Here is a 14,283-nt window from a genome sequence, read left to right on the forward strand (position 1 = left end):
AAAGAAAGCATGACTGACATGAAGCACATATATTGGAGTAGGAAATCACAACCATTTGACCTCAAATTGCTTAAGAATCTGTTTAATTTGGGCTTAAGGAGCCTGACTCATTCTTATGTAAGAATTTAAATTTCTGTCAAATCAAGAAGAATGGGGTAAGAACATGTAAGACACAGTAATCTGAAGTGTATGCGAACAAAAGGTTAATTCAGTTTGAAATAAATGCAGTCAAGCTGTGATTTTAAAACACACTGTGATGGAAATCCATTTGTCAACATCTCCACTACATCATCATCGACAGTAAAGTCAAATGCTTTAATAAGAAAAGCAACAAAGGAATGAAAAGGGAAAAGCTCCCCTGACAGAGTGAGAGCCTATACAGGTTTTTTATCATCTCATGAAAGCTAATGTGAACACTGATTGTCATTAACTCTTCAGTGTGTTTTGAATTATGTATGGGCCCTCTTAGCCTTCACAAGTGATTTACATTATTTCATTGGTCCAACACGTACAGCTGCAGCCAGTCTTTGCTGATACTGGTCAGACCAACAGCATATTTCCCCTGAGTGTTCAAATGCAATTTTATGTGTGAGCTAGCCGCGGCGAGGCTGTGGAAAACTGATATTTTCACCGTACACTGAGGTGTGAACAATAGCAAGCTCATACATGCACACAAAAAGTGGAACACAAACAAACTCATATGTGGAGAATGAATGCTTTGTCTTCATTTATATGATGTTGTATTAAAAGTGTGTTGTGTTTTGATTCGTTTGTCGAGGTTTACGGGGGAGAGAGTTGACTCTGGCTGACATCCAAAGATACATGCAGCACTAAGGAAAACCTTACAAATAGTCAGAAACGTCTGATCCCTACCCTGATAGGGTTGTCATGTGTCGGTGTGGCCTGATTCATAATGACAGACATGCAGACAGTCACCTCACTCAGCACTACAAAAGAACACCAGCGACTCCTTAGCATAATCCCAAAACACTGACATGACTGTACACCTCCGTACTCACGTCCCAATTATCCCGGCCCTCTGTAAGAAACACACAATGCCTACAGCATCCCGGGCAAACATCCCGCGTGGCATCATTAAAGTCAAACAAACCGCCTGAATGTTTTATGTCCCGCTCTCTCCTCAGCCTCTCTGTTTCAGGCTTCTTTTCTCTCACTCATGTTGGCTGACTCTCTGACTCTGTCTCTTTGTTTCTGTGTTCTCTTTATTTATTTTTTATTTTTTTACAAATCCATTTCTGCCCTGTCTCACTATTCTCTTGTTGTGAGTTACAGCTTCACTTTCTCCATCATGCTGTCACACTGTGGTATTTTGTTCTATTGTGTTTTGTTCGCAGTCCACTGGCTGTGTGTTGTGTATCTTATAAAAGCTCACTTCAAAAGTAACTGTCAGAATCTCTGTCACCGTAAAAGTGGCCGAAGGCGAAGAGAAATGTAATGAAGCTGGAAAAAAAACATTATATTCATAATAGCAACTAATTAAGTAGCTGGGTAACAAATCATTTTACTCTTTCTCCTTTCTGTATATCTTTGAACAACATATAAGAGTGGGCATTACGTATCATTTATTTGTATTGTAGGGAAGATGTGCATTATGGGTAATGAGAAGTACTTGCAATTGTGATTGATATTGTTACCTGCTGCGTCACTGCTCTTTTAAAAAAAAGTTGATTGTTTGTATGTCTTTTGATTTAGTTATACTCTTGAGACAGCTAAATGTGTGCAACATTAAAGTAGGAGACAAGTTTTTCTTCACAGCAAAACACGGCACAGCATGGCACTGTATCCTATCCTATCCTGTCAACCTATCCAATCAGATTGCATCGTATCAAAACATGTAATTTTGTGCGCCATATCCTATTGACTGCATCATATTGTACTGGATCATATAGCATAGCATAGCTTTGCATCTGGATGAGCGTGTCATCAGGGCTGTACCAAGCCTTCAGGGCATTGTTTGGAGGGTTGAACATCCTAGCTACACATCTTGTGGCAGTTGTTTTACTGTAGACTTGGGTCACGATGTATCAGACAAACAAACGGTTTTTCATAGATCTTCTATTCATACACTGGAGCTGAATTATTCCAGGTCAGAAATCTGCAGCAGCTTAAAAAGTTGTGTAGCACATTGAGACCAACAAAATGTCATTTTGCCAGGGTTACTATTCTTCAAAATTAATTTAGAAATGATTTCTGCATGAAAACAGGCACAGAGAGTGAATAGTGTATCTTGGTAGGGCAGGATCTGGGTGGACAGAAGCTTCGGATGTGACTGTCAGGTACCAACAGACAATCCATGTTATTGATCTGTCTATGTGGCTCTTTGACAATAAGCGCTCCCTAATTGCAAAGCATGAAGGCTGACTTGAACAAAGCATCAAAGTAAGAAGAAGAAGAAGAAACTTGGGTTTATCAGTGTTTTGTTGTTGTAAACCTATTTTCCCTTCAGGTTTCATTGGGATGTTTTGGCATCAAACAAAGGCTCTCTGGTAGTTTTAGAAACCCTGTTACCGTAAAATGACAAGAGAAGGCACTGAATTTCTAAGCAGCATTCAATCTGTTTTTAGGAATACCAGGAAAATGACACTTAATAGCACTGTTGAGTGTTGTATAAAATTATACACCAAATCTCTCTCTTGACAGCACAGTGATATGCAGATCAGAAATTGCACAAGACATGACAAATCATCAGTGCATCAAATTATGACTTTTACTGTGCACTTTACTTTCCTCACCTAAGACCCCCAATTCCCAAACTCAATTTATGACAAGCAATAGAGAAAGTACCATGCCAGTTACATCATTGAGCGCCTCACATCTCAACATCAGAACAATTGATGGCACAGTTGAGTAACTGTTAGCAACAAGCCAAAAACAGTTTTGCACCATCACACTGTTCCTCACAGTTGACTACACCTGCATCTGTTTTGCCCCTAGCTCAAACTTTTTATTGTTCTTTATTACCAGTAAGTGAGCCATCAATTTCAGAGTATCTGTAATTAAAACTAAAGTTGAAGTTGCTGCATTCTGGCATTTAACAATTTATAGTTAGCATCAACTACCACCAAGAGATTTGAGGCTATAAGGAAATTGAAAACATAAATCAAGGCAACAATTAAAAGTGTGACTAGAGTGAAGAGCATGTCTGTGTCTTAATTCATGTGTGTCTGGCCCTGGCGCAGCCCTGCATGTCTCCTGTCCTGTAACCAAGCTTTACCTGGATCCACGGCCATCTGTCATTTTCGGCAGCAGTCCAAGCGTTGACCAGGCCCTTCCTGTTGAGGCGTGCAAAGTACGGGTACCACTTCTGCAAGCCGAAGAGAGCACGGTGGGTGGAGGAGGCAGTTATCTGTTGGTTGGAGATTATGCCGCCCTCCATGCCCAGTGGTCCGGAGCATCCTGAGGGAAGAGAGGGAGAAAGAGACGAATGAGACCTTTTGTCATTCCAGCACTCAAAAAGCATAAAACTTTGTTCTCAGAATATAAAAAAAATCACCACAAAGAAGTATTTTGTAATGATAGGGATTTTTTTCCTCCACATCTTGTTCCATTTCACTCCAAAATGTCTCCACATCTAAGCTGACATCTTTGTTTGTGTCAGTCTCAGGGACCAAAACCTCAGACTGGTACAATATCAGACACTTTGAAGACTTTGGATGTTACTTTGATTATCACAACAAAATCCCAAATGTTTGCAATTATAGCAGAACACTATTGAGCCACAGCAGTCAGAGGATGTCTCCTCTCTGTCGTGACACTATCTACATGCTTAGCACTAACCAGTGGCTCCTTCATCTCCTCCGTACTGGACCTTCCTCCATAGGAGCTGCAAAGTCTTCTGGACAGTATCATACCCAGCGTCAACGAGCTTTGGAACAACTTTTAACATTCTACAGAAAAGGCTGCAGGATTAAAGCGGGGAAGCCTGACAGCGAAATCTTCAGACAAAGGCACTCTCTCCTTTATTCTTTAAGCTGCTTGTTTTCCCCTCATAATCCTTATTGGTATGTCCAGGCACATCAGGAGCATTTTTAATAGTCATACCTGTGGTGAATGGGATTCTGGCAATGTTTCTACAGTAAATCATTTTTTGTGTTGCAAAACAAGTACTTCTTTATCTTTCCATTTTTAATGAAAAGCCTGCTGGGAAAACAAATAATATAAATAAGAATACATGAAAAATGGAACCCACTAAACGAACAGATGGAAAAGGAGCACATATTCATATGGTGAGCTAAATAAATACAGAATAAAACGTACCATATAGTACTTTTTCATACATAGCATCTGTATGAGAGATTTAAAAAAAAAAAAAAAATTCACATATTCTACTCTTTTTGAGAAATCATCAAATTTTGTGATCCAGGAAGGACCAAATTAGGCTGGATTATGCAAACTGCATCGCATGTTTTTATAGTAACATCACTCTGCCTGTGGAAATCCATTATATATTGAGGAGTCAAGTATGCCAAGAAAACACAAATAATGAATTGAGTTGGGGTAAACAGCTGTGCAATATTGCCATCTCAAGTGAATCAGAAGTGAGTGCATGTCTTCAGAATCCTGCAGGCTGACTAAATTGAGTTACAGAGTTTGTAACGGGGACAGTAAATTAGATTGTTTCTCCACTGGACACCATAACGAGCACAAGTTGTGAGCGGCAACTTATTCACTTAAAATAGTTTAGAAATTGGTTTCCCACAGCTGTGAGGTGACACACACACAGTCGGCTTGAATTCTGAGCAACGCAGAATCCCAAGAAGGATCATCTTCCCTCGAGCACACAGTGTCTCTTAAACACAGCTAAATGAAGATGTGCTGAGCTGCTGTGCCAGATGTTTAAGTTTTAATTAGTCGTTAAATTAAGCGTATGATAAGTACAGGGGATTTGTAGCTCTGCATTTTTTTTGTACTTAGATATATTCTCTAATTGAACACAATCAACTTTCAGTACCAATAACAGTTTGACTGTAAAATATAGATGAACATGTATCAGAGAAGAAAAGCAAATACTTGTTAAATATTCTCAAGAACATTGCTAAGAGTTCTCTAGATATCATGAGGTTGAAAATATATAGTAGAGTAGAGTAATATACTGTATGTGAGCATTTTTACTTTTTGCCTCTAACACAGAGTTTTTGAGATTATGAGGGATTCTGTATTTCATTTCACTGACACAGGTGCAACCAGTTTATGAGGGTTTCTTCCAATCTGTTCTTGTTGTTTATTTCTAATGACAGAAGAGATTACAATGATTACAGTAAGAACACAGAGGGCACACAAGATTTATTATTATGGCTTTTGTAAAACTGGAGGATCTCAATCAAACATGCATTATTCATTCAACGGCATGGCTTCGTCTCTGGCTGATTATCACACAACTGTGTTTAAGAGCGTCATAACCCAAGGGTTGGAAAAGCTGACAGAACATGGAGATGTCCCCAAAGAATGAGGACGTATCATAAGTGCAGAGTTCAGCTAGAGGCGGTGCTTGCTCATGCTGGGTGAGCTGTAAGTGTCTGTGTGAAGCAGTCTCCAGGGAGCGCCTGGAGCAATGGTCACCTGAAGGCTATGATGCCATCTTCACCATCTACGCAAAACACATCAGAATTTATAACACACACAAGCATGCGCGGACGCACAATACCAGCAGACAACGAAAGTGGCAGAGCTTAAGAGCTGGGAGAACACATACACATCATAAAAAAAAGCCAAGAGTCAGAGAATAATGAAACAATGAAAACAACCCCAGCACAACCTCTCCAGCTGCTAACAGTGGGGTCCTAGGCAACAGGATGCCGGAGAGAGACAGTGAGTAATGTCTGAGGACAGTCCAGGGGGAACGACTAGAGGCTGGAAGAGAGCGAAGAGTATATCTCTGTGTTTGTGTGTGTGTACCTGAACTCTCTATATATTCCACCATGCAGAGTAACTATTGCTTCTCTAGGAAGCAAAGGAAAGCTTTCTATATTGAGGGGGAAAAATGGATGAACCTTATTTGGTGCATTAAAAAAGTCTGAGAAAGACTACCAATGTCAGGTGACAGCCATGGCTCAATATTTGCTGACCTTTCGTTTTCACTTCAGTGTTGCCTTTCTTTTCCAAAAATCAGAATATTGTTTAGAATATAGGGAAATCCATGTCGTACTGCATGTACGAATTCTCTATTGCTGTAATTAGAAGTCAGTGGATATATTTAAATGGTTTTATTTCCATATGAATGAAGTAAATCAATGTGCAAGTTTGCGATTGCCAAAGGGATTCATGCATCAATAGCTCAAGTAGAAACTTAAGAAAGGGCTCTGCAAAAGTGGCCGGAAACACTTCAGACAAAGGAGACAAATGATTAGATTCCATTCCTCCAATTAAAGTACGGCATGATGTTCATATAAAAATACCAAGGTTACGGTATTTCTGCAGGCTCAGCAATCATTGTCACCTGAATTGTATGTGATAGGCACATATTTTATGTGTTACAGAAAGCCAAACAAAGCTCCACTGGAATTGCATGAGGCATTTTTTATGTATGAGGGTTTTTTTAAACGTAAAAAAACAGAAGAAGAAGGAAAAACACTGTGCTATTTTCTCTTTAAGGCTTTACTAAGGGCAATGTTGTGTTTAAGGCTAAATACTTATGTCAGCATGCTAACAGGCTTGACATGACAGTTCCAGGAGGATGATGTAAGAAATGAATTATATCTATATGTGTGTTTATATATATATATATAGATATATATATATATGTGCAATTAGCTTTCACGGTCAACAGCAATAGCATGCTCATACATTTGATATGTAGCACTAAACACAAGGGACAGCTCAAACATTTTAATTAGGAAAGCATGTTTCATCCGACCCACAGAGGGCAGCACATGATTTGAATATTATGATAATGACCTCACAAGAAAAATCTCAGAAGAATTCTCCCATAATCATCAGTCTGAACGGTGTTATTTGACAGTTGTAGGTGATATATTTCATTATAAAGCTTAATAATTAAAGAAAAAAAATATTTTGTCTTTGAACATGTTAGGGACCCAGCTCTATCCAGGTACAAGCGTCACAAGGCATATTACCTGATTTAACACTTGAAAGTCATGTGCAATGTAATTTTCCTCGTTACCACCTTGATTTACATGAGGGCTGCGGTGTAATGTTGCATCAATGCAGTAACAGATTTGTGTAGATGTGTTACATCTTAGGCAGCGCTCTCGTGTATTTTATGTGGTTGTTGTGGCAAGACACTGTTGCAGTGTCGCGGTCCCTCTCACCTCACGGCGATGACGGGCCACTCTTAACGAGCTGCCTGCCAGCCGTCCGTCAGAGCAGCAGAGCCAGCCGGCCCCCGGGCCTTGGCCTGCTGGCCTCTGAGCATACATCAGCACCGTGACAGCATACATCACTAACACCACCACAACCGTGATGTGACAGCTGAATCCATCTCCCACAAGCCCTACCTACAGCCTAAACAAATTAGAGCCCCACTGAAATTAATGCCAGCACACCAATACTAATGAGTATGCAGTGGAGAGAGCGGATGAGGGAAAGAATAATAAAAGCACGACACAAACATCGGCCGTATACGACAGTGTTTCCACCGGTGACAAATGAGACTGGAGTAAATACACCTGTTTGTACTGTGTGTGGGTGCATGAGTGTGTAGTATACTCTGTTACAGTTATGCATTTAATTAAAAAGGCAGCGTGCATATAAAGACAGCAGTTAATATAACACACAAATTGAGCATATCAAGATTAAAAACTAAGAAAAAACAATACATGCACATTTGTTTTCATACAAATCACAGACTAACCAAAAAATATTTTTTGAGGCCAATGAACGACACATGACATGTTATCCATAGTTAGGTAGCGCGTAGCTGACATGATTGACAGGCGGGCGCGATGTAACGGTTTGTCGAGAGGCTTAAAAACCGACTCAGCTCCAGCTCTCAGCCTGTCGTGAGGTTGACTGAAAGTTAGGCCGAGGCAGGATTCCAAACATGGCGGCTGCTGCCGATGAGCCTCCGGAGCCCCCTGCAGTAACTGAGTGGAAAATGATGGACTTTTCACCTTCGGGGCGATTTGTACAAAAGGGATAACATTTCTACACAGTTCAACTTATGTGGATGTAATCACCAACAAATTCAAGCTGAGTCAGCACTTTCTCACATGGTATTTCATACATTTCAAATGTAGTGTTTCATACAGCAAGAACAAAAGACACACAAAACATCCTAATACTTCTGAACTGTGCTGAAGCATTGAGAATAAATGAAGTTGAATAAATGGTTGTAAACTATGGTGTACAAATATTGCAGTGTTAGGGGGAAATAACAATTAGCATCATTAAACAAATAATGGAGCTTAGCTTATGTTCAAGGAGCAAGATTAAATCTTTCTCCTCAAGCTGTCCAATCACTACACTCATCAAATCAGTGCAGCTGTGCCTCTTCACTCAGCTCCGCCTTCTGTTTCTATGTTTACAAAAACAACTAAAGAAACTCTCATCTCCATGGAGAGTTGTTCAACACTCCTGCAGAACAACTGTGCTGAACTGACAGGGACGATTCAATGAAGTCATTCGTAAATAGCAGTGCAGAGGTTTGTGTGGGGTTCTAAATAAACTGATACATTAATCCCGATAAATTCCCAGATTGAGCCGATCAAAATCTCCACGATGGCATCATGAACACACGAGGCACCTTTGAGCTCTCCATCGTCTTGCAGAAAGAATTCATTCTGGATAATATGAAGCCCCTTTTTCTTTCTGTACAGCCACTCGGTAAAAAAACAAACAAATCAATAAAGGAGGGTGCGAGCTGAAAGTCTACATGACCCCTCAGAATAGACTTCTTTTTCTCTTCTTAATGTTTTTGTTCTTTAGGGTGTATTATTATGTGTCCTGCCATTCAATCAAAAATATTGAATTCAAATATGTGAAGTTTAAATAAATGTCCTGTACATCATTTTGCATATCTTGCTCAGATTTAATATGAACATTGTAGATTTAAGAGTCAGCTTTAATATGACACATTAAGTGTATTACAGCCTATCTTAACAGACTGACTTCAGGATATGAGATTTAGTGATAAAGATATTGTAAGCATTGTGTGGAATATGAAGTCTGTGGATATTCAAACTTGAGAAAAAGAAATGATTGTGCTCGGTTAGCCATACTGATAACGAACAGTGAGGTTTTTACAGTGTATGTGTTTCTTTTCCCAATCTGTGCTGCATCAGGACATACTTCATACATATGGGAAGGATTATTTTCTTAAAAATTCAGACTTTATTCTCATGTTTTGAAAACAACTGCAGGGGTTCAAAAAGTCGTTTGACACAAAATATGCATAAGAATCAACACTTTACAGGGCGCCGGTGGCCTAGTGGTAGGTGCGTGTGCCGTATGTACAGATGCGGTGGTCCTCCAAGCAGGCGGCCCAAGTTCAAATCCAGCCTGCAGCTCCTTTCCCGCATGTCATTCCCCACTCTCTCTCTCTCTCTCTCTCTCTCTCTCTCTCTCTCTCCCTGATTTCCCACTCCATCCATTGTCCTGTCTCTTCAATGAGGGCACCAAAAGCCCCAAAATAAATCTTTAAATAACACAATAATAATAATAATTTAAAAAAAAGCAATTAACACTTTTCAAAAATAAACTTCCAAGCTTTCAAAAATAAGAAACACAGTTGTTAGAACACACAGATGAAATGTGGGGTGGTCATTAACAAAAAAAAAAAGAAAACTTTGATATATGATCATTAAAATCATTTTAACAGACATCCTAAAAATTCTGTTTATTCAGTTTAGTCAATTATTCCATTTCAATTCCCTGCAGCATCATTAGCTATGATGGTGGAATACGTTCACAGTCTGAAACAGTTAAAAGACCAAACTATGAATAGTTCTAATACAGATAAATGAGCCCTTACTGTATTGACAGTTCCTCCCCATGTACTCTCCTGGGCAGTCGCAGGAATAGTTGGCAACCAGATCTGTGCAGATGCCCCCGTTCTTGCATGGGTCCCTTTCGCATTCATTAATATCTGGAAGATGCAAGACACACAGAAAAAAAAAAGGGGCATTCATTTATTTGAAACAGACACGGAGCAATTAGAAAGACCTCATCCTCATTAGAATGCATTGGTAGGGTGCGTATATTGAATTCTCTCTGTGTGTTTCTTGATTCTGTCTGCTCATAGACATTCTCACAAAGACACGGCCTACTGAGACTAATAAATCAAACAGCCCCTCTGGAGACCTGTAAGAACACAAGCAGCAAGTTGTGAAATGTTAACAACAATTAACCTGTGTACTTTTTGTAATATATATATAATTATACTTTTAAATGTAGCATAAAATGGCCTGTACAGATTGAACTGTGTAAGTCAGGCTTCTTAGGTTCTATAAAGCCATGAAAGAACAGTGGAGTAAAAAAACAACATTAATCATCACTTCATTACAATCAGCATTTGTCCTACCATACTGTATAACAACGTGCCAAGCATCACATACACAAAACTGAAAATGAAAGATAGAAACAAGAGAAAAGTCAAATCTTTTAAACTTAATTTGTTGTTACAATGAGAGAAGGATGACTTCAAATGTTGTGCTTTCACACAAAGCCTTCTCATTTTGCCTTTAAAACTGTCTGGCTTAGAGGAACTAACACTTTTTATTAATATTGACTGTTATTAATTCAAGTGGAATATAAAATTGTTGATTTAAAAGCTAATGTCATACTGTTATACTACGACTTATGTACAGTATATACAGCCCTTCTCTTGTCAGGTCCAGTTCCATGATACTCCAGGTTCAGAGGGCGATTTTCTTTTTTAATAACCTCCAGATGAATTGGTCCGTATCAATAGTGTCAGAGATAAGTTTTCAACTGGAAAAAGCTACAGAAAGATGGAAGAGCAGAAACTCTAACATCTTTCATAATCATCACAGAATGATCACCCACTGAACATCCACTTCTGCTTGTCACTGCAAATGCTTTGTAAAATAGACGATTTATTTTAACGATTACAAAAGTTGATAGACAAACAATTCCACAAATCAAGCCCACTCTTTTCTTCAATAAGCACCATTTGAAGTTACACAAAGCCATTACAGGGATAGTTCATAGGAGGAGGGAGGAAAGGGGGCAAACTTACATTTAAAAAAAAAAATGTTCTAATGATTTCCAAACCATCCCACTGGATAAAAAAAAATGCTTCAGATCCCCTAAGACATATTGTGAGTCATCTGTGACTCATAGGTATATCTTAACCGCATGAATATGCACCCAGGCTGGAGATTTAGAAAGCTTAACACAGCAAAATATGATTAAAATAAGTCTGTCATGGTGCTTCGTCTCTGTGAGATTGTATCTACAATGTCTATAGTCGCTCTGCATCTCAAAATATATCTTTTTCTCCATTGAATGCCTTTGCTTTAGAGATATACAGTCACAGTGTTCACACATTGGCCACAGAGGTACTGTGACTGGAAGAAGCAATGTCTTTAATCTGCAGCAGAGCAGAAAAGTACATAAATAAATAATTAAATAGAGTGAAATAATAGAGAGAAAGAGAGCTAGATAAGAAACGTTATGTGATTCAACTCAAAATCCGTGGGGGATCTTCAAGCACAACTACAAGACGGTATAAAATTCATTGATCGAATTAGGCAGTAAAACCTCTCCCAGAAGACAATAAAAATGTTGTAAAGCTGAACCTGAGACACACACTTTTATTATAATTAGTAATGTGGTATGCATAAAACAGACCATTTTCTCTTGTTTATCTGCCTGGTTGTGTTTTTTATTAGCTTAATCCAGTTTCTGATTAAGTGATCAAATGCAGCCCTGATATTCAGTAATACCCTGCTATTGGGCTATTTCAAAATAAAATCATATTTCTAAAAAGCATAACAAGAAGAGTGGATTTCACACTCAAGATATTTTGAAAGACACACTGCGTCAATGCAAGCTGGACCCAATGAAGGCAGACCTAACCCGATCTGAAGCACTCACTCACATGACGCTGCAGCTGAACATTAGAAAGACGCCTGTTGGGCTGCGAACGATTCATACATCTGACATTTATTAACAGGGGTGTTGCCTTATCGTTTGCATTCTGCCATTGCACAGATGGTCTGTGACGGTCTGTGTCTACTTTTCTTTGCGTAGATCTTTTTCATTATTCCTGAGCCATTTAATAAAACCATTAAACACACAACGCACAGTTGGTGCATGATCCGCAGCACCCCCTCCCCCCCCTAAATTTCCACTGGGTTCAATATACTTTATTGTATGTGGCAAAGTGAATAATATCACGCAATAATATATGCAAACCGTCTTCTATGGAGACTCAACATATGTAAGGCAGCTGGAGAGATGTACTTTACATAATGTTGGCTTGAGCTTGAGTGAAGCTTAAAGAGAGACAAAAGCAATTTCATGATCTTATGACGACTCCATCCATTTGTGACTTGTTATTTTATGAAATTTTATTGAAAAATGTTCAAGGTCTGTTAATCGTCATTATCTAAATTATGTATTTTTTTGTCTATGTAAGAAAGCTCCAAACTTAAATACTCCCAGTCTGTCGTTAAAGGGCAGGAATTGAGATTTTTTTTTTTTTCCTGATTTAACAATCTAACTGCTTTATTATTGTACTTCCCCACCATCTTTCTGTACTTGTCATGTTTCATACGAGATTCAAAATAATAGCTCTAAGCAGTTTCCTCCTGGTTAACACTTACCTTCACCGCCTCAACAGTAAATGTGCTTTGATGACATGGAACAAGACACTCTGATATTATTACCAATCAAAAAACAACTGGCTATGATGATAAAATAAACTAGTGAAAACACACCATTAGAACCAATGAGGAAATGAACAAACAGTCATGAGCAGGAAAACTCTTGATCATGGGAGAAAACTGGAATCACAGGGGATTTCATTTAATTATTATTGATTTAAATGAGTAAAGAGCCCAATGATCCTGTTAAAAACTTGTGACCACCTCATTGAGATAAACAATAGAAAACCCCATTAAACAAATAATCTTTTCAGTTTTCGAATGGAGCCATTCACTGTTACACAATGTGACAACAACAATAAACACACTTATGGAGTCATTAACCACAACATGGCCACAGACCATGCATTTCACAGCATAGTATTCACACACAGTGTCTAATTGTCTAAGTGGAAAAGTCAAAATGCTACTTTGTAGAAGCACTTGTCACAACTGAGATGTAATCCAATGCATTAACCAAATGAGGCTCTATCGCTGCAGCAGCATTAATATTTCTATATATATATAATATTTCTATAATATCAATATTCAATGAATGTTTATATGGAAACTGAATAAGTTCTGAAGGTTTTATGTGGAGTGAACAGTTTTCCCCCATTGAGAGCATTACCTTAAATGTCAAAGGACCAAGACAACAAGACGTTTAATAATAATATACATCAGGAAAATAGATATCCCTTCACCTTCTTTACATTCTTAACCCTATGACTCACATAATGGAGCCAATCCCAGCTGTCATTGGGCAAGATGCAGTGTTGCTTGGATAGGTCAATCACAGTGCAGAAATGTACAATAGATTCTAGATCCAATCCTTACACCGCACAATTTATCGTTTTTTTCACCACTGTAATTACACCACTTAGATAAGTGAAGCTGTTGTTACCCTTTAAGCTCATATGCTCCATTGTTGCCACCAGAACCGTGCAGGTTCAGATTCAAAGGTGGGCCAAATGGGCCAGCCGCTGAACTAGCCTGGAGCACAACACATCTCTGAAAGAGGAAAACACAGTGAGCCCATCTTACAATTTGCTTCCTCTTTTATGAGAGGCCATCAGCCCCTGGGAGATCAGCGCACGGAGAGTGAGACTTAAAAGCGGTGTATTGCCAGTAAATCAGGTGGGAGAAAGGGGATTACTTCAGGGAATGCAGTTAATCCACCCGATAAAAACTTGAGAGGAGAGGCGAGGGAGGCATGGAGAGGATAGGAGAGACTGAAACTGTGAAAGAAACAGAGGAGAGGGTGTAGTGAGAGGACGATGTGACAGCCCAGTAGTCGGGTAAATAAACTCTGTTTACACAACTCCTTTGACGCTGTGGCTGTTGGAATTTTCCTCCAAACTAACAGTCAAAATCTACCATTGGGCATTTAAATGTGCCATCGAAGCCTTACAAATGGTAAAACAGCACTTAGCAACTGATGTGCTCAGTTTAGTGGGAATGGCGCTACGAAGGTTAT

General features: G+C 39.0%; 1 protein-coding gene across 1 annotated transcript in view; it reads right to left on the minus strand.

The window, feature by feature from the left end:
* LOC132974096 (EGF-like repeat and discoidin I-like domain-containing protein 3) overlaps positions 1-14,283 on the minus strand; it is a 108,724-nt gene that overhangs the window by 40,761 nt on the left and 53,680 nt on the right. Inside the window, exons 4-5 of the mRNA XM_061037903.1 lie at positions 9,950-10,063; positions 3,236-3,417 (exon numbers count right to left, since the gene is read on the minus strand). Coding sequence (XP_060893886.1) covers positions 3,236-3,417; positions 9,950-10,063 — 296 coding nt within the window. The remainder of the gene's footprint in view (positions 1-3,235; positions 3,418-9,949; positions 10,064-14,283) is intronic.

The sequence above is a fragment of the Labrus mixtus genome, chromosome 5 (assembly GCF_963584025.1).
Source record: "Labrus mixtus chromosome 5, fLabMix1.1, whole genome shotgun sequence".
NCBI classification, from domain to species: Eukaryota; Metazoa; Chordata; class Actinopteri; order Labriformes; family Labridae; genus Labrus; species Labrus mixtus.